The following is a 21340-nucleotide window of genomic DNA, read 5'->3' as shown; positions in this document are numbered from 1 at the left end:
TTACACTCCCTAAACATTTTTAAAATTGGTCCTGTAAGAATTGTCACTTACTCTGGCATATTGCCAGGGTTTAACAATAGCTCTCAAGAATTAACATGCAGTAGTGTTCTTTAGGACTGAATTTAAGAGGGGGGAAAAAGAGCAGTAAGCATTCCAAAACAGGTCAAGCTTTGCATTGAGGTGATTCTGTACCCTACATGACAAGGTGATTGCTTCTCAAACATATTGTGAGACTTGTCCTCTCCAACCCTAAGCAGCTTACATCTAGGTTAATAAATATGACTAGCACACTGGAAGCAATTAGAATGGTGTGTGGAACTCAGTTTAATGTTTGGTTTAGGAATCACTCAAGTACAATCATTGACAGCATAAAGATCAGGCTCAAACTCTCTAGAAAACATATCTGCTGCTACCTGATCCCTGCCCCACTATCACTTTTCTTTATATTTACTCCCCAAACACTGCCTACAGGTAAGCACTGCCATCTTGAATTGAAGGAATTTATAATCCGGAGTCTATGAGCCCCTGCCATAGTATTTAATTTATATGTAAAAGTTTGCTTCTGTCCATATCATTTTATCAAAGGGATCAGTGATTAAAAATAGGAGCCACTGTCTTATCTGTTTACTTGCTAGTTTTCTCCTAACATTTTTTTTTAAAGAAAAGGCTTTTAGAATACATTTAGATTTATAGAATTATTACTAAGACAGTAGAGTGTTCCCATGTATCCCAATCCAGTTTTCCTGAACCAATACCATACATTATTATTAACTGAAGTCCAGACTTTATTCAAATTTCCTCAGTTTTCCTCTAATGTTCATTTCTGTCCTAAGTTCCTATTGGTGATACCCCCTGACTTTTACTTCTTAGGTCTTAGGTAACTTGGCTGTGCCAGTCTGACTTTCCTTGATGATGACCTTGACATTGTGGAGGATCATTTGTCAGGTATTTCATAGAATGAGTATTTGTCTCTTGAGGGCTGGGCTTTTGTCTTACTCATCTTGTGCCCTTTGTGTGACAGGGAGTAGGTGTAAGGCCCTTGGGACTAAAGGTAACTGAAACACCACAGTGGGCTGTGGCCATGAAATAAATGCCGTCTTGGGCTGATTTAGAAGCACAGTGTTCTGGAGAAGGAACAGTCCCATTATATTTGTAGTGATTAGATGGTATACAGATAATCCTGTGAATTGAATTGAATAATTCAAGTGTGGCCAAAAGCTGGTGATACGTCCAGAAATGATGTTACCTGAGAAACAACTGAAGTGACTGTGAGTTTCTCCATTGGGGAAGATTATGGGAAGGTGAAACACCTGTCTTCCCACTTACAGGTAAGATAGCACATAACTTGAAAGGGCTGACTTAAATTAGTGGTCAAAAGTTTCTCACATTTTGGTGAAAAAATAAGCCAGAATATTATTATAAATGGAGCAGTACTGCTCTGAGTTCCTGAGTTCCTTCTTAGTCACCAGAGGTCCTTAACTTAGACCAGAAACAGGATGAAAGTAATTCTCAAACCTGGGTGTGAAACAGACTGGATGACTTCTAAGCTCTCTGCCAATTCTCGGGATGTTTCTTGGGCTCTAAAACATTTCTAAAGGCTTTATGGATATAGGACTTAAGCTGGGTGTACAGGAAGAAAAAAGCCTCAACTACCCTGTGCAGTCTACAGGTGGGGGTATCACCTTAGTAATGTCCATGAAGACCCCTCTACCCTGGCTACGGCCTGTCCATCCTATACTCAGCTCAACTGTTGGACAATGAGGACAAACTCCCTGAGAAGATGTGGAGGAAATAAGGTAGCATGAGGCTGGTTTATGGAGTGGCTTTTGTTTTGTTTCGGTAGCAGGACTGAACCCAGAGGCACTCTATCATTAGCTACATTTCTTTTAATTTTATTTATTTTTTGGATACAGGGTCTTGCTAAATTGCCCAAGTTGTCCTCAAACTTGTGATTCTCTCAGCTTCCCAAGTCACTGGGGTACAGGTATGTGCCACCACACCCAGCTGGGGTTACAGAGTTTCGAAGCCAGAAGAGAAAGATTTTGTGAGGGTCAAAGATACTTCTGAGGATCTGCAGTGTGATTCAGCTGATTTTAGGACGAATGCTCTGTATGCACTGTAGGTTTGTGAGAGGAGATAAAAGTCAGGAAGTCTTTTGCAATAATGACAAATCAAGTAATGAAAGTGTATGGATATTTAGCAGTACAGGGTAAACACTAAGGAAAATAACAATTGATAAAAATTGTGTAATGGAGTTGAAAGGAAATAAGGAAATACAACACTGGTTCTAGCATTACTTATAAAGCTGAATTACAGATACGAAGGTAGTGGCTAAATAAATAGAAAACAGGATAATTTTGTACAATCAGGATATTATAGAGGTATAACTATAGGAACAAAAATGCAAGTCTTCCTCATTAAAAGAAAAACAACAAATGATATAACATTTTTGAAGATATAAATACTGAAAGTAACAAAATGTGACAAAACTAAAAGAATCAAGAACTAAACTATTAAGAAAAAATTTCAGACTGAATCACAAAGTAAAGTTCAAATCTATGCTGAATGACTTTGATTTAAAATAAAATGATTCAGAAAGCTTGAAGATAAAAGGATGAGTAAAATACCAGAAAAATGCAAACAGAAAGCAAGGATTAAGATCTTAATAACAGACAAGACTGAATCCAGGCCCAAAATGCATTAAACCAGACCTAAAAAATAAAACAAACAAAAAAAGACTCCTTAATGCTAAAGGTTACAGCTCACAGTAAGAATGAACAGTTATAAATAGCTGTGGGTCAAATAACTTAGCAATTTTAAGCAAAAACTATAGGGAGTATGAGGGGAAAAAAAGTGGTAGGAAACTAATTCATCTCTCAGGCTGTGACAGATCACTAATTTTTAAAAAATCCAAGGATATAAAAATCTTAATATTGTTATTTTGGTAGGTCAAATTGACATCTGTTCAGAAAGTCTGAGGAAGGAAGTGGTGCAATTTGGGCATAATAAAGATGGCAAAAAACAAGGGACATCATATATTCTGATAGCCTGTCACTATACCAAGAGCAAACTAAATTAGTTTCCTTGTTGATCCAGCTAGGTGTCTAGGATCAGGGAGCCCTGATCCTGATCTGCAGCTCACTCAAAATAAAAAAAAGTCATGGTTTCCAAACTGCAGCAACACTCAATCACTTCTGCCTTTGTTAAATGAAATCAACCACTGGTTTCCACTGTACATAGTAAGCAATGCACTATTAATTGATTTATATTTCTTCAAGTTTTCTTTGATAATATCAAACTCTAATATGAACTTTTCAAAAAACTTGACTATGCATTAATCCACAAAGAAAAACTAATCAAGTCTACAAGGTAGAAGAAATGAAGAGAACACTGTCATGAAAATGAGACTAAAAAGAAATATGTACTAGGACCAAAAGAAAAAAGGAATTCATTTGAGTCAAATAAGAAATCTAAACTGAATTGCAGAATATCTAGGAAATTGCTACGAAGAAAATTCTACACATCATCACATACTGAGCTCTGGAATAAAGATAAAACAGTGCTCACAAGAAAATTAACATCCAACTGAAAAAAATTAAGAAAGAACATCTAAACCAAACAAAAACTGAAGTTAAGAAATAAGACAAAGGCAAAAATTAATGACTTACAAAAAACAAAATCTAAGACATCCATCCATAAACATGCAATGCTTGTTTATTTAAGCAAGAAATGTTTAGTTAATGTTCAGTTAAATAAGAGAAAGAAAAAGTTTAAAAATAAATATAAATTTAAAAAATTGGAGAAGCAAAGGTAAAATTACCATTTTTTACAGATATTACTATATACCTGGAAACTATAACATAATAAACAAAAACTATTATAGACCCTAAACAAATTCAGTAAATTGGGTACATAATTAAAATATCTTTCCCACACAGAAACAGCCAGTTAGACTTAATGCAAAATATACTTAGTTATAACGACCACCAAAAAAATAAAAATGCCTAACAATTAATATAAGAAATGTGCAAGATCTACAAAAGAATAATTGGACAAGGCACACCATATTCTTGCACATGAAGATGTTAATTCTTAATCTATAAATTTCACCTCACAAGCTGATTTTTAAAAATAATATAAACAAGCAGAATAAGAAAATTCTAAAAAAGAATAATGGACACAAGCCTTACAATATATTAAAATATATAATAAGTCTTCAATAAATAAAACATGATGGACTGGCAAATAAGTTGACAGACAATTCAGTAAAACAATAGAAGTTCTGAAAAAAATGTATATATATATATAAATTTGGTAAAGGTGGCATCTTAAATTAATGGAAAAAATATTGATTATTCAATACATTGGATCAACCAGGTAGCCACCTCAAAAAATAAAATTATCCATACCTCAAATTTTTAAATTTTGGCTAAAACCATACAAGAATTATTTTGTAATCTCAGGGGGAGTAAACTTTCTAAACGTGTAAGAATTCTAAATGCACTAAAATTGAACTGTATAAAAGTTTATAAAATTTCTGCATGTCAAGAGACAACATGAGTATTTACAAATAATCCCTAAAATAATAATTTTCTTAACATGTAAAGAGAGTGATATGAACAGTTCCCAGAAAAAGAAATATGAATGTCTCTACAGAAAAGATACTCAACTTTATTTTTATAATTAATAACAGTGTTGGTCGGAGGGTATAGGTAATATCCTATGTTATTTATGGGAGTATCTAAGAGATCAAATTCTATGAAGGACAATTTGGCAATATGTATAAAAATTACAAAGGCAAAAATATTTTTTCTCTAAAATTCTGCTTCCAGGAATTTATTTCACAGAATTAGATACATGTGAAATGATATAGGTACAAAATTATTTATTTCACCATTATTGATAAGAGCAAAAGATTATAAACAACTTAAATTTTCATCATTGGGGGACTTTATTTTACCATTACAATGGCATTAAAAGAACAATGTAGGGCTGAGGTTGTGGCTCAGTGGTAGAGCACTTGCCTAGCACTTGTGAGGCACTGGGTTCGACTCTCAGCATAAAAATAAATAAACAAATAAAGGTTAAAAAAAAATGCTTTAAAAAAAAAAAAGAACAATGTATTTCTTTGTACACATTGGAATGACTGACTTTCAAAACATATCACAGTACAGGGAACACTCCCATTTAGAACAACACTTACAGGACCACATAAGTTATCTTGTTTATTCAGGTTCACGGATTTTTTCTGATGGGCCAATGTAGAAACTGTAGAAAATGAAAAATATAAAGCAAAAGGACATAACTAATAATTTGCTTTTGATATTTTTCTTGTATGCATTTATTTTCCAATGACTTGCATATGGAATATATAACTATATTCTACTTTTTTACACTTCACAATTTATCAGTAAGAATTTTTCATGAAATTATACTTTTGAAGAGTTGTTCCTACAAAGTATATGAATAGAATATAATTTAACCATTTCTTATGTTTTGAAATAATTAAAAATGCTAAAATGAATATGTATTTTACCACAATTTCTCCAACAATGGTTATTATCCTTAAATTATTTCATGTTCAAAACTATAACACATATGTTAGTCAACTTTGCTGTGACCACAATACCTGATGAGAACAGCTTGGAGGAGGAAAAGCTTATTTGGGGCTCACAATTTCAGAGGTTCAGTCCATGTCAACCAGCTCCAATGCTTTTGACCTGAGGTGAGGTAGAACATCATGGCAAAAGGGCATAGTAGAAGAAAGCTGTTCCACCCATGGTAGCAGAGAGAGGAAGAAGGAAGGAAAAGGAGGGAGAGCTCTCAGGAGAACAAGATATAAACCCCAAGGGCACACCCCCAGTGACTTTCTCCCTCAAGTTCCACCTGCCTACAGTTAATACTCAGTACAATAGTCTTTAAAAATTATTAATCCACTGATTAGGTCACAACTCTCATAATCTAATAATTTCACCTTTGAACATTCGTGCATTGTCTTACACATGAACTTTTAGAGGATACTTCATATCCAAATCTTAACAACAGGTGAAAATATCCCAGATTGGGTTTTTATTAGTAAGTCTTAAATTCCAAGTGCAGTTGAACATCTTTGAATAAGTTTATCAACCACTTATAATTATCCATGAAATACTTGTTCATTCCTTTATCAGTTTTTCTCTTCTAACCTTTATTTTAAAAGGTATTCTAGCCAGGCACAAATGGTGCAGGCCTGATATCCCAGTTACTCAGGATGCTGAGGCAGGATGATCCCAAATTCAAGGATAGCCTGTGCAACTTGGAGAGATCTTGTATCAAAGTAAGAGATAAAAAGGGTTGTGGATGTAGCTCAGCAGTAGAATGCCCCTAAGTTCAATCCATAATACCAAATATAAATAGCATTCTACACAGCCAGAAATTATTTATTTTGCCAGTTATAAAATTTTTTTACCAATTTTTTCTTTTAACCTTGCTTATATTATTGGGAACATTACCCTTCAAGACCAAGATACATCTTTCCACGTATTGAAATCTTTTTGGATGATACTAAGTATAATTTTAAAGTTTTTTTTTTTTTCACGATCTTACCCATTTCTTAAGTTTACTGGTATTTTACCCTTTTCAAAAATCATTATCACAATTGTGAATGGAATTTATTCTTCCACTATATTTTTAACTGGTTATTGTTTGTATCAAATGGATTAATGTACTAATTTTGTTAAGGCTCTCATAACCCAACCATTTCACCTCTAAACTTTGTTGAATTGTCTCATGCATGAGCTTTTGGAGCACACCTCAAATATAAACCATAATGGTTTCTAAAATAAATCAGTCTTTAATATTGATACAAACAATAACCAGTGGCTGCTTTCCTCTGCCACACACCCGTCTGCTGTGATGTTCTGCCTCACTTTAGGCCCAAAGCAATGGAGTCAGCTAACTGTGGACTGAGGTCTATGAGCGCCAAATAAACTTTTCCTCCTCTAAAATTGTTCTGGTCAGGTCTTTTGGTCAGAGCAGTGAAAAAGCTGACTGAAACAGAGCCATATTGTGTATTCAAGATGTTTTTAATTACACCAATACATGAATACAGTTATCTTTGTATTTTCTCAAATGCCCAGCATGATGAAACTTAGTAGTTTAGTATATTCAATAAAATATTAACAGTTGTGTAAAGAAAAATAAAGATCAAAGGGAAATTGAGACCATATGTTTACAGCTCACTTCTGATGACTCAGGGAAGGGGCCTGTCACTACCTGAGAGGACTGGACTAAATCCTCCAATTTCACACCTCTCTTCCTTCTTTCACACACTTGAGGGAAGTACAGTCATTCAAGGACTACAGCCCCTATGAGTCCCATATCAAGACACTGAAAAATAAGGTACTTTATCTGGAACCCTAAAAACTATGATCTCCAAGAAATACTGAGAAATCCATACCGAAAGTATTGTTTGGTTATGTGCCACTAATATTAGCAATTGGCACATATATGAAGATACATTTTATAGCTGTTCTTCACAGTGAGGTGTTAAGTGAACCGTCTTTGGAGTTCGAATCACTTTAGGGTATCCCAATGGGTATGTCTAACTAATTGAAACACAAGTAACTTAATGTGATCATCTGAAAGGATGTATGTCAAAGGGTTAGTATTATTGTTGGGTAGTGGGATTACAGATGACTTTTGTTGTTCCCTTTAAAAAATTTGTCAGTTTTCTAAATTTTCCTACTGAAAATATGGCTTGCTTTTACAATTAGGAAATATACAATAGTTTTGTTTTTGAGAAAAGTAAGTTTCTTAGATCAAAAGCAAAATGATATCATTATATCTCGTAATTACTTCTAAATGGAAGCCTTAGTAGGCATTTGTGCAGAAATATTTTTCTTTCAGTTTGAAGAAATACAGGAGTCCATGTATTAAAGATCTCACTTTTAGGAACTTTGTAACTCATGATACAGGAAAATATTCAGACCTTCCTTGCTTTAAGTAGAGAGACCCCATGCAAAGAACCTACAAAGATGACTGTTTGAGGCCACTTCCTTGTAGCCTCAAAACACCTGACAAGTAACCTTTTCATCTCCGTTCTATTGTATGTGGATCTCTCCTGACTGCATGAATTACCAGTTACACTCAGAGTCAGTGCAATTCCCTACTATTTGTTCCTGAAGAAACCACTTCTTTCTAAATGGCAAAGTTACTGAGGTACAATTTATATGCAATAAAATGCACACATTGTTTTGACAAACATATACACGTGTGTAATGACCACCACAATCAAGATACAGAACACTTCCACTGCCCTAAAAGGTTTCTTTATGCCCCTTTCCACTCAATACTCCCCTGCACCCAAGCCCCTGGCCCACGCAACCATAATAAGGATATCATGGATGTGGAACAAATTTGTCTTTCCTAGAGTGTCAAATGAACAGAATTATACAGGATGCTCCCTTTTTGAGTCTGGCTTTTTTCATTTGTCACTCAGTTTCTAAGGTTCATATTTGTTTTTATTGCTGAGTACTATTTTGTTTGTACTTAATAATTTTTTAAAAAACCCACATAACAGAAATTTATAATAAATGTACTTGGGTTTATTAGTGCTATAATTAATTTTCCTTCATTCAACAAACATTTTTCTAGTGCCTTTTATGTATCAGGCAGTGTTAAATGTTAAATGTAAGCTGGTTAAATGTAAACTACATACTTGGTTCCAGGCTCATTCACCTAATTTTGACCGTAAGAAAAAAGATCATTTGAAGCAAAATTCAATAGTAGCCCTACTTTTATATGATAATATAAAAACTGTGTGTGTCAGTGTTAAGCTTCCTAATGTGGCAGGGAACCCAGTGTCTTCAGGTTCTTTGTGGACTTCATGAATAATGTATCTCATTCTATTATAAGAACAAAGTAGGCTGGGCGCAGTGGAGCATGCCTGTAATACCAGCAACGCGAAGGCTGAGGCAGGAAGATCGAAATTTCAAGACAGCCTCAGCAAGTTATCAAGACCCTGTCTCAAAATAAAAAATAAAAAGGGTTGGGGATGTAGTTAAGTGCTCCTGGGTTCAATAACCAGTACCAAAAAAAAAAATAAAAAAAAAAATAACATGTCCATGTTCAAGGCAAGAAGAGCTAATAAAAGAAAAAGGTTGTTTCCAACTACATTTGTCACTTTTTTTTTTAGTTGTTGATGGACCTTTATTTATTCATATGTGGTGCTAAAAATCAAACCCAGTGCCTCACACACATTCTAGGCAAGCATTCTACCACTGATCCACAACCCCAAGCCCTACATCTGTCACTTTTATCAGAAAAGCAAAAGTCTTCCCTTTTGCACCTTGAAGATTTCCTGTTGTGTTTAATCAGCCAGAAGTGGGTCACATGATCATTCACAGTTGTAAGGAAGCTAATGAGGGTCTTGCAAAGAGAAATAAAATAGTCATGATTGATAGACTATCATGACTCAGGCACAAGGGCATCCCAAACTAGTTCTGATAATAAGGAACAACATGGAAATAATACATGCTATGTCTACCATGGCCTCTCATCATGTCTGCAGGAAGCCTTAGGATGACTCTATATGACAATGTGAGTAATGGAAGGCAGAGGAACAACTCTCCTTTATCCCTCCTAAGAATAAAGTATCACACACAAGGAGAACACTTTTGGGACATTTACTTTTATCAACAAATGGGATTCTGGCTCATAGGGTCATAATTGGGTAATTTAACCCACTAATTCTGAAACAAGATAGAGTTAGAAGTATTTGCAGGTTTCCTATAAAAGGGCTCTCACAAGCTTCAAAGATGAATAAAGCACAATTTCTAAGGGAAGTTGGAATCTGCTCACCTTCCTTCAGCTGTTTCCTGGTCATGCTGCCAAAGAGCTCACTTTTCATGTGTGCCTCTGAAGATAGGGTAATTCATTTGTGATTCTAGCTTAGGTTCTAGGGGTCCAATAAATAACATCTGCCTCTTCTCTCCCAAACAGGGAGAAATCAGAACCAATTCACAGATAGAAATACGAATCAGGTAAGGTAAAGAACAAAATACCAGCTTTAGAACAAAAACACCTGGCTTTAAAAAGATATATGCCTTAGACGTCTCACCTCAGTGGGTATCCTAATAAAGAACTTCACTACAGAATTCAGTATTCTCAACCAGACATAGGCTGAACACGAGAGTCAGCTTTTCCTACTGAAAAAGGCCTACCACAGTAGATTTCCTGTATGGGCAAATCAGACTTGTGTCCTCTGCCAGTGTGAAGATCAGAATGGGAAACCACACATGTGGTCAGTTCAGAAATGACCATATGTATTATGATTAGTATTTGTTCAATAAGACACAGAGAGAACTCTTCTGGGAGGCTTCCAGGACACGTTTTCTAAAAATACGGAGCAAATGTTGCCATCTCTGAGTGTGATGCTTGGAACTACTGCAGCCATACTGGTACAGCTTGATGTTGAAGTTATAATTACATACTTTTATCCAGCAGTTCCAACATAAAATATGACAGAGATGGGGGATATGCTCAATGTTAGAGCATATGTGGGGCACATGTGAGGCCCTGAGTTTGATCCCTAGCACTTTATTTCCCTCTTGAATTTCCCTAGGGAACAAAAGGAAGAGAGGGAAGGGAAGGGGAGGAATATCCTGTGTCCTTGGTGATTATCAATGAGTAGGTGAATTGAGGCAACCAACCCTGAAGCCTGCCCTGCAGTTAGAGTTCCTGTTGTATAAGTAATTTTATCGATCACGTTTGAGTCTGGATTTCCTTGTATCATTTCTTGTATTCTTCTTCAACATGGCCAGATATGTGTACATTTCATCATGTACTATCCAAAGTGCTATCTTTTGGATATCTGAATAATCTCAGTTAAAAGTTTTTTTACACACATACATAAAACACATGGTATTACACCCTATTTGCTTTTCCAGACTATGGTGTTTATATTTTACATATCTTTTGGAGGATATGCATTATATTCATGTCTCCTATTGTCACAGCTGCTAGTGCTACTAAGGCCATAAGTGCTACTGAACATAATTTTTCAACAAAAAAAATTTCAGCTAATTATACCTACCCACCTGGGTATTATAATTTATAGGTGTCCTAAATAAATAATATGAAGAAACTGCATGTTCTATGACTCAAGTGTATAGACATGGCAAGTGTCCTTATTCAAACCTTAGTGATGGCACTAAAGTGAGAAACTCAAACAAACTTTCACCATCATAGAAAATGTGCAAAAGAAGATAAATCTTCCTACAATTTTACACAGGTATATATCTTTAGGAATCAGGTCTAAATTTGCATTTGGGTTAGAGACGGACAGAGTTACAGAAGGAAGGTAGGTAAAGGAACCATCTAGAATAATAACAAAAGATTATTCCTTTGGACCACACAAACAAGCTAAATGATTTCAAGTTTGTTTATGAAAATTTTACTCTTAAAATCATAGAGTCTACACTTGGTGGCTGCAGGCTCAATTTTCTCAAATTTCAGTCTTAGGTGTTCATACTGAATGTACACAACAGGCTTCAAAAAGGGCTTAGACTATGCAATGTATAATCTTCCATGACTTCTAAAAGCACGTGCTCACATGTGTGTGCACACACACACACACACACACTTTTTTTTAAACTATCAATTCTTATTTCACTTTCAAAAGGAATAGTCAAAATTCAGATTTGATAAATTCAGTTTTTGATAAACTACTAACAAAAATTTATATCCAATCTATTCCAGTATTTACATTCAAAACCAATTACACAGTATAATCCATTTCTTCTCTTGAATATCCATTACCACTCACCCTGGTCTGAGTTACTACTACCTCAGAATTGGATGACTGGTCTTTTTAGGCCTACCCTGTTGCACTCTAATCCTTTCTCCAAGCACAACCAAGATTTTTCTCAAAGCCCAAATATGGTCTCAAGTATCATCTCCACTTCACACTCTTCTCCAACAACACAGTCCTTCTAATTCAATGTTCCTTCCCACTACAGATCCTTTGCATACTTTAGATCTTTTATTAGGGCAACTTTCCTTTCCTCTTAACCTAGTTAACGTTTACTCATGGTTTCAAATTTCAGCTTGAGTATTACTTTAAGACAACTTCCTTATCTCCCTAACTCAATCAAATTCTCTTGCTATAGACTCATAGAACCTTATGCTTCTATGTGTATTACTTGTTACATTTGCACTTTTAGTACTTTGTGATCATCTAGTTACTGGTAATCTATTACACTAGACCATTAGCTTTATGAGCAGGGGTTGTGTCTGTTTTTACTCATCATATACATGACCAGTACTGAAGACACAGTAGGTGCTCAATATGTATTTGCTATATGAAATATGTATGAATATGTATGAAAATATGTATGAAAAGAAAAACTGGCAAATTTTTATCTCCTATGTAAAAGCCCTAAAAGAAACATGATCTTACTATCCCTCAGCTGTTTCTAGTGATCAAAGGAACTCCATTATGGAATTTCTAGCTAGAAGATTCTCTTTAAAAACATGCTATATGAAGAAGATAAGAGCTGGCTCTTCTAAGCACCCACTCATTTTGGAGAGGATGGTAACGTATGAATGACATAAAGAGACGATGTCCAGAATGCACATATTCTACCACTTGTGACCACGAGATATAAACACCAAAACCATTTCCTCTTCTTGTCACTAGAAATAACTTCATCAAGTAAGGAATTCTTCAGTCTCCTGTCTATTCCCACTTCTTGGAAGCTGATATCCTAGTCATCATTTGAGTCCTAATAGAAGCTAGAACCCTACTCAATCTAATCTCAAAGATATCAGCTCTACCACTCCATTTTCTCCTTTTCAATGGTAGGTTTTTCCTTTCCTAAGTTTTGTTCCCATGACATCACTCCAGGTAAATGGGAGTGGGAATCATGGGGGTGGAAACAATAGCTTGTTCACAAATGTTAGGTTGGGAAGACTGGTCTAGTCTTAATGTCTTTGTGAGGATAGGTTTCCTGAGGATAGAACCCAGGGCCTTACATCTCCTAGGCAAGTGCTGTACCACTGAGCCACACCCTAGCCCAGTCTTAATGTCCTGAAGAAAGTTTTCAATGTTTGCAAAATCTCTCTTCTAGGAAAAACTGTATTTTCACTTTGCATGGGCTTTCTTTTCTTTTTTAAATTTAAGCTTCTTGAGGAAGTTTTTAAAAAATGTTTCTATCAAGGCTACTAAAATAGGCAAGACTTTTTAATGATGAACAGACATTGTGTACTCTCTGAGGCCCTTGACAATGCAAGCCAAATTTTGAGTGGATGTTTGGGAAACAGATACTGTTTCAAATTCTGTCACCAGAAAGTAGTGGGTGTGTGGATGCTTTATAAATATATAAATGAGAGAGTAAATTAGTGAATGAAAAACCCTTAAGAAACAGAAGGAGGTGTTCAGTGGCAGAGCACTTGTGTAGCGCATGGGAGGCACTGGGTTCAATCCTCAGCACCACATAAAAATAAACAAATAAAATAAAGGCATGCTGTCCATATACAACCATGAAAAAAGAAAAGAAACAGAAAAAATGCCAGAGAAAAAAGTTACCTGCCACCAGGAAACAATGATATCAGCAAAGTCCAAGGAAGAGCTTTCAAGAAAGTGGTTAAACTGTCATCAGTTGAACAGAGGTCAAGTCAGATAAGGCCTGAGAAATACTCAGTGGATTTAGAAACACTGTGGTAGCTGATGACCTTTAAAACTGGTATTTTTAATTGAGGTAAAATACTACAGTTGTTTGAAGAATAGAGTCATAAAACAATGTAAGAAACCATGGGTAGAGAAAATGTTTTCATAAGCCATGTCCATGAAAGGGATGCAAGAAACAGAATGGAGGACAAATTAATGTAGAAACATTTTCTTTTCTTCTAAGATGTGAAAGACTTGAGAATGCCTAAATGTCAAGGCAGAGGAGCCACAGATAAGACAGAAAGGTCCTAAAAAGCAGTAATGAGAAGGGATTCAGAGCCTGGGACCAGAAGAGGATCACCTTTTCCATCATAAAATAAAGGAAGGACTAAGAGGGTATCAAAGTAAGTTTGAAGGTTTGGTAGTACTAGTTTGAAAAAGTTTCTATCTATGGTTGCTATTTTCCCCAAGAAAATGGGAGGCACCATAATCTTTTGAGAATGAAAGGGTGGGGGACTTGGCCAGCACAAAGGGTAAGGTCTGAGGTAAATGAAGGTGTTTAAAAGAACCGTTGCAGCTGAGTGCAGTGACATGCCTAGAGTTCAGTTAGACTAGCTCAAGAGGGTCATTTAAGCCCAAGAGTTTGGAGATTAGCCTGGGCAACACAGCAAGGCTCATAAAAAAGTGAGTCTCATAAAAAAATAAATAAAAGAACCCTATAAAGAACAGGAAGCAGAATTAGTAGGTATAAGGGGTAAGAGGCAGGGAGGGATGGGGCAAGTGCTGGGGTGTGATACTGACCAAATTATACTAGTATGTTGTGTTCATGTACAAACAGGTAACAACAAATCCCATCAATATGTACAACTATTATGCATCAATAAAAAATGTGGAATTAAAAAAAGAATTACCAGGTATAGACATGAATGCAAACTTGCCATGCTACTACTTTTTCTCTTTCAAGAAGAGAGGGGTTTCTAAGAAAAATCTCCATACACTGCAGGTTACCTTTTCTGTTGAAATTGAGTGACTTAACCTCAAGTTCAGAATTGTGGTGGAAATATCATTTATGTAAGTAGTATATGTAGAAAATTATGTTAAATGCAAGATAAAAAATAAAAGTTATTGGCATTATTTTAAATATGTAGAAGATAAGTGTCTTCTTAAGTACTTAAGAATGGCAATGGAAAAGACTTTTTGTACAAAGAAACTAAAACCATTGCCCAAGCAAAGCCCTAAAATAACTAATTAGAGGGCTTCATAGGTGGTCTATTAACTGGAACATTAGCCAATCACTTCAAGTGACAGCATTAGGGTCAAATAATCCAGAATAAAAAGAGTGTTTTTTTCTCAAAACAGATGGAGGACTCTTGCCCGTCTATTCCCTTGTCAAGTAAGCCAAGTCCAGTCTCTAAAGTTTAGTGGTTGCCTCATCATTAGGAAGAGGTGACAGATCATGCTCAGTTTCCAACCCAATATACATCCTCTCTTTAGTTTTTCTTCTCCCTCTGACTACAGACTCCCAGAAGCAGCTGGTGGTATTAAATGCCTACTCATCGTTACATCTCTCTTTATCTGTTTCCTGGCTTGACCAGTGACCTACCAAGAGAGCTAGTTACTAAGACAAAGGCCTAGGTGAATTCACATGGTCAGGGATGGACTTTACTATGATTCATTTATAGGGAAACAGAAAGATGGAGGGAAAAGGTATGGAAATAGCAAACACTAAAAAAAAATTCCATTTTGGAGAAATATCTCCCCATATTGCCCAGGCTGACTCAAACTTACCATCCTCTTGCTTCAGCCTCCCAAGTAGCATAGCTGGGATTACGGGTATGCACCACCATGCCCTGCTAGAAAAACAATTTTTAGGGTGGCACAAAGCAATCTTCGGGTACTTATAATAATCTCTAGTTATAAATCAAATAACATATTTGCTCCAAATTTCATACATATAATTTCTTCTTCGCTTCTCCAAACTTTGACTGACAAGCCTTTGATTAATAAATTTCTGTGAAAAACCTCATAAAATGAATTACATCACTTGAACTTGCACAACAATTTCTTGTGGGCCACAGGTCTTATTTCATTTAGGTTTGGGGAATTCAGAAAAGTACACATACATACAGTCTGTTCAAAGAAATAAGTGCAAATAGAAGTGAACACTACTCCCTTCTCATTACTGAATAGGCAATAACCTACAAAGCAATAAAAACTGTATTTCCTGTGAAAAGGGGATCCTAAGAAAAGCAAACTGTTGGTAGAAATTCAAACATATTAGTGGCTAATGTTCATTTAGTAATAATATGCTGTCATGTGATGTAGAATTTTATTTTAATGGCAGAAATTACAAGAGTTACATAAATGACTTTACTTTTATATTTAATTTTTAAAAGTGGGGTATATAAACATATCTAGTTTACAAAATTATGTAAGGAAAATGATAATTATAACATTAGTTAACAACTGAAAGGAGTTTGGACATTTTGAATCTATCCATCAATATAAAATAATTTTCTCTATCTCATATTTAAACAAACCACTATTGTTGGAAGGCAAGAGATTTCCCCAAGCCCTTCCTGATAATATCTCATGATGTTGGTTTTTCTAGCCACAGCAGATATTCAGCTGATTACCTATAGAGAACAGTTTACAACTCTAATAATTTCTGTGTACCCTTCCTGGTTCTAACTGAACACCTCATTACAGATGCTGGGATAATTTCTTTAGTTACATTATCTTATATTTGTCCACCTCAAAACTTGAACACTTTTATATCTTTTCATACATTTCAAAATATCTTTCAATTATAGTTTTTAAATTCGTAATTCATTAACCTTTAATACTATTTATATATTTTACATCTCCATAATACAAAAATTCAATAAGTTATCAAATAATGTGTTTTTAACTTTTCTTAAAATGAAGCTTTCTAGTATGAAATAATGTTCTTATACTTTGGTCAGTCTGAAAACAAAACCAGCAAGGTTCCTTGTTAAATCTTCATATGCCACTATTTCAATTTAATAATACCTCTTTAAGGAACAGACACCCCCAATCTTCATGACAACCAACATCAGAAGAATATGACATTGGAAAGAAAGATACTGTTTGTATATACTAGTTCACTTTTGAATGTGAAAAATGGTAGCAAAATATTTTTGCAATATTGATATTATATGTCAAATTCAAGTCAAATGTAATTTTTTTTAAAAAAATTGTGTACTACTATGAAATGAAGACTTACTTAAATGATTGAGCAAATTGGGTATTCACATATGAAAAATATAAAAATGGTTTCTACTTTTCCACTATCATACAGCTTATGCTTTATCTTAAATTATTTACATTTAAAAACACAAAACCCAGCAATGTTACAAAGGTGCAGATGTCATAGAATCAGGGTTGGAAAGGAGCTCATCAATTCCAAAGTATATATTATTTTACATTTTGACATCCCTGAATCAATGATATCCTGCAATGTAGTTAGACTGTGCAACAAAAAAAGAGATGCAGTTGTCACTACCAACGATACAACAAAACTTCCAGAAGGAGTGTCAGGGGCTTGGGAGAAAATCTTGGATTCAATGATGAAAGTACTGTTTTAAGGATTTTTTTTTTTTTTTTTTTTTTTTTTTTTGGGGGGATTGAACCCAGGGCCTTGTGCTTGCAAGGCAAGTTAAGGATTCTTGATGATTCAAGATTCAACAAACTACAATAGTTCAAAGTGTTTATTCATTACACATGAGGAAAATGAAATCCAAAGAGTTTAAGTCACTTATTCTACTTCACAAAATAGCATAGACAGAGTTCAAGTCTGTGTTCCATTTTCATTTTTATTCTACCAAAGTGGTCAATTTTAAGGTGGGAAAGGGATATTACAGAAAATAAGTAGATAAGATCAAGTATTATAGTACTTATTATAGAGATTGGCATATGGTATGTACTCTATAAATGCTAACTACTTAAGATCAAACTTTAAATAATGTGATCTTCAATTATCTCACAACTATTGTTCACTACATAAAGCTCACATCTAGTTATCTAAATAAAATACTGGACGAGTAAATATATGGGTAAAATGTTTGAACTAATTAATACAATAAAAATTTTCACAATAACACTGGTTGTACTGTACAAAGAACTCAGTAGACCTACCTGTAAGAAACCAAACAAAAAGAATCCAGGTGATCTACGATCATTACATTAAGTACTGTAATGTGTGCAAATTATTTATAAGCACAATCTCAAGTATGACATAAACAAGGAACAGATATTTTAAATGTATAAACAGATTATTTTTGCTTTCTTTAAAATACTGTAACTATATACACACAGATGTTTTAAAAAAGAAACAAAAGTTTTGGACATTGATATGTACCACAGCAAGACATAACTAGACCAGAAGCATGAGATAATAACTGTTCATTATTTACTTTATGTATTTTAAAGCACTTTCTCATCCATTACCAACTTAGTACTTTGAACACAGTATATAATTGTAAAAAGAAATTCAAAGCACTTTCTTATAATGTCATGTTATTTTCTGTTCAAACAACAGGATGCTCAGAATAGAGGTAAAGTTCTACGTTTCTTCTCTCCTTTTAAAATTCTTTTAGGTCAGCTCTTCTAATTTTTAGAGTTTTATGTGAACATCTAACTTAACAACAAACAAACATCTAGTTTACAACAAACTTGAGAGTTAACTTGTTTTAAATATTAGTTTCGTCAGTTTTGTTTCTATAAAAATAGTAACATTCTATGTTTCTGACCTATCAGTTTATTACATATTTCAGGCAAATAAAAACGGTTTCAAGTGAGACTGAATTCATCAGATACACAGCTGAGTACTTAAAAAGTAACTATTAGGAAATGGTAATGAAGCAACTCACATTTGTTCCTGTTTCATTTGATGACAAAACCTATAGGAAACCCTGCAGAGAGGAAAAGTAACTCAAATTAATATAGCTATAATTACTGTATTTGCAGAAGCTTCCAGCAATTAAAGCAATATATGAATAATTCTGGTGTCTTTGTGTTATAACTTGCAGCAGCAAAATCAATTTCCTGAATATTTTCAATATTAATGTATTACAAGAATGCTTTACAAAAAAAAAAACTCACAAGCACTAACATAAATTTAAAGATTTGAAGAAAACCATCACATGACTCAGCTGTGAACTTTATTCATTTATTCTGAAACCTAAAGCTAGTACTAGTTTGCTTATGTTTGAATTTTTTTTTCAAACCGGTCTCACTGAATACACCCATTCTAGATATTCCCTTGGATCAAAGTTCATCTGGAGCGGGACAGATTGGTTGAGTGTGGCTGGGTCAGCAAAACCAAGTCCTGTGATCAACCGAGCACCCCATCGTGAGAATTATCTCGGCTGAAATAAGGACCAGAACTCAAAGAGGGCGGCAGTTCGACGCTGCACTCCAAGGCTTCCGCCGCCTGGAGTCCTCGGCGCGCCCCACCTCCGTTCCAGAGTCTGACCCGCCCTTTCCTCCCAGGCTACCGCCGCGCTGCCAGCCCTGCTCCAGGGCTGCGAGGTGACGGAAACAAATACTTCGCACACAAAGAAAGGTTGGGTGAAAAGAGAGGCCCCACCCTCTCAAGAGGGGAGACTTCTCTAGAAAAACTTGGCAAGTTAACAGGAAGTGCGGAAACGCAGCCCCTGGCACCCTGCCACCCAGCATTCTCATCCTTTTCTCTTGACAGGCCTCCGTGAAGCCCCAAGTTCTGAACGCCTTCTGGGCAACCTTTGACTCGATCTCCATTGCGGGCCCTCATTGGTGGCAGCCATGACAGTTGCATCCGGGTGTTTTGGTTAGCCACGTCCTGAGTCCCCCGGAAGTGACGCGACGCGGAAGGATCCGCGTTCGGCTGAGAGAAGACCGAAGAGAAGGGTTTCCCGGAAGCGGGTGCGATAGGCCCGCTGAGGGTGGGAGAGAGGTTGTCATCTTTATACCAACTCCTGTATGTTTTATGTGTTTGGCTTTGTGCTTAACTCGAGCACTGCGGTGTCATTTTATCCTTTCAACAACCCCAAGAATCAGATGCTGCAATTTCATTTTAAATATACAGAAACTAAGGCCAAGAGAGGGCAAGTGATTTGTCCAAGATCATGTAGCGGGTATTGGTGAAGCTGGTCTAACCGGGACAAGCCCTCTGGTGACTCCATTTTGGAAAACCCATGCTGCTAGCGCTTGGCAGCCTGGCATTTCACTTTTGCAAACGCCTTGTTCAGCTCACCATCTTTTCATCCTGGGAATGGGGCCAAGCCTCAACCTTTGTTTTTTTAGGGAGGATGTAACTTTTTATTCTGCTTTCTTTAGGATGCAGATTTTTTCCCTTCCCCCCTTGCCGGGGATTGAACTCCAGGACCTTGTGCAGGTTTGCTGTTTTAAGCAATTTATTTCAGACTGCAAAATCAAGCTTCACCTATCCTCATACTGTACGTCCCACTATTGCTTATTAACAAAACAAGAAATGCAGAGGGAAGGGAAGAGAAAAGACAGTATCAGGAAAGAAGACTATTTAGAGAAATAAAGGAAGATGTCCATTTAGGGGTTGAGGTTACTTGTGGAATTCCAAGGTAGCACGAAGCAGTAGTCTTATCAAATCCTGGCACAAGCCTGTTTGCTCACTAAAAGGTAGATTTCACATATATTGCACAATGTTTCTCCTCCCAAATTCAGCACCCACAATGATAACTCTTAACCACAGATACACCTTTGTGCTCATATGTTAACAAAATTCGGTGTGGTTGAACAAAAACAAATGTAAAGTAAAAATCCCATAGTTTCCCCTAGTGTCCCCTGTTACCATGTAATTTATTTATCCTATGATTGGTAAGATAACTGAACATTGAACTGGAAAATGCCTGCAGCAACTCTGAAACACCAAAGTGAGGTACTGATAAAATGCATGTTTTCAAAAGAAATGCCTTCATGTCAATCTAGCTCTTTTGAGAAACAGTGTTAGGATAGGATTAAATGTGCCAGAATTTTGTCTGAGGAATCATCTATAAGAAAGAATGAAAGTGAAGAGAAGCTGCAAGAACCATACAACAGTGTGAAACTGAGTGAAGGAGAGAGCAGGAAATTTGGTTGAAGTGTTCTAGACTATGAACCAGTTTACAGAAGATTCAACAAGGCCACTGGGAATCCTCAATTCAAAATGACCTGTTAAGAATCCTTTGTCCGGGAACCAGCCAGCCTTATTATCTGTACTGCACTCAGTCATTGGCTGGAGCAATGCCACAAATGTGGGAAACGATTTCTGAGTGCAGAATCTGGGCCCTTGATCAATTTTGTATCCTGTTTTAAGCAGCCACAATCCAAGAAATGGATTTGTGATTGTTGGAAATGTTCACCAGTTTCAAGTCTTAAAAGCAGATTTGGGGCTGGACACAGTGTTGCGTGTTGTAATTACAACTACTCCAGCTGGAAGCTAAGGCAGAAGGATCTCAAGTTCCAGGCCAGACTGGGCAATTTATGACCCCCTGTCTCAAAATTTTTAAGAATGCTGGGGGTCTGGCACTTGCCCTTAGTTCAAGCCCCAATAGTGTACATGAGCAAGTGAGCATGTGTACACATGCATACACACACACACACACACACACACACACACACACACACACAAGATTTTGAAAGAGATGTGATCATAAGGGGGCTTTTGGTCAGAGT

The 21340-nt window shown here is 35.9% G+C and overlaps 1 protein-coding gene across 2 annotated transcripts; it reads right to left on the bottom strand.

The window, feature by feature from the left end:
* Position 1: 1 nt before the first annotated feature.
* On the bottom strand, positions 2 to 20369 carry LOC306659350 (uncharacterized protein). 2 transcript variants are annotated; one of them, XR_013763280.1, is made up of 5 exons: positions 19412 to 20369; positions 18541 to 18582; positions 15437 to 15498; positions 5204 to 5268; positions 2 to 2116 (listed from the first exon to the last, which is right to left on the bottom strand). XR_013763280.1 is itself a non-coding variant. In XM_079136788.1 (5 exons), exons 1-5 carry the CDS (start codon positions 19427 to 19429, stop codon positions 2084 to 2086), a joined length of 372 nt encoding a protein of 123 aa, XP_078992914.1. In that variant the 5' UTR covers positions 19430 to 20369; the 3' UTR covers positions 2 to 2083. The 2 variants fall into 2 exon arrangements, 1 of the variants encoding a protein (XP_078992914.1); XM_079136788.1 differs by having other exon boundaries at positions 19260 to 20369.
* Positions 20370 to 21340: the final 971 nt, after the last annotated feature.

The sequence above is a fragment of the Sciurus vulgaris genome (assembly GCF_902686455.1).
Source record: "Sciurus vulgaris genome assembly, chromosome: 4".
Classification (NCBI taxonomy): Eukaryota; Metazoa; Chordata; class Mammalia; order Rodentia; family Sciuridae; genus Sciurus; species Sciurus vulgaris.
Note: the sequence above shows the minus strand (reverse complement) of the source record. Positions and strands in the feature narration are given on the sequence as shown.

Bases quoted from the DNA above. Each gene is read 5' to 3' on its own strand.
- LOC306659350 (XM_079136788.1), bottom strand. From the start codon at position 19,429: ATGGAGATCGAGTCAAAGGTTGCCCAGAAGGCGTTCAGAACTTGGGGC. The intron at 15,499-18,540 runs GTGAGTTGCTTC...TTTTTCTAGCAG, and splicing joins CAAATGAAACAGGAACAAAT to GGCATGGTGGTGCATACCCG. The intron at 2,117-5,203 runs GTAAGTGTTGTT...ACAAACCTACAG, and splicing joins AAGATAACTTATGTGGTCCT to TGCATACAGAGCATTCGTCC.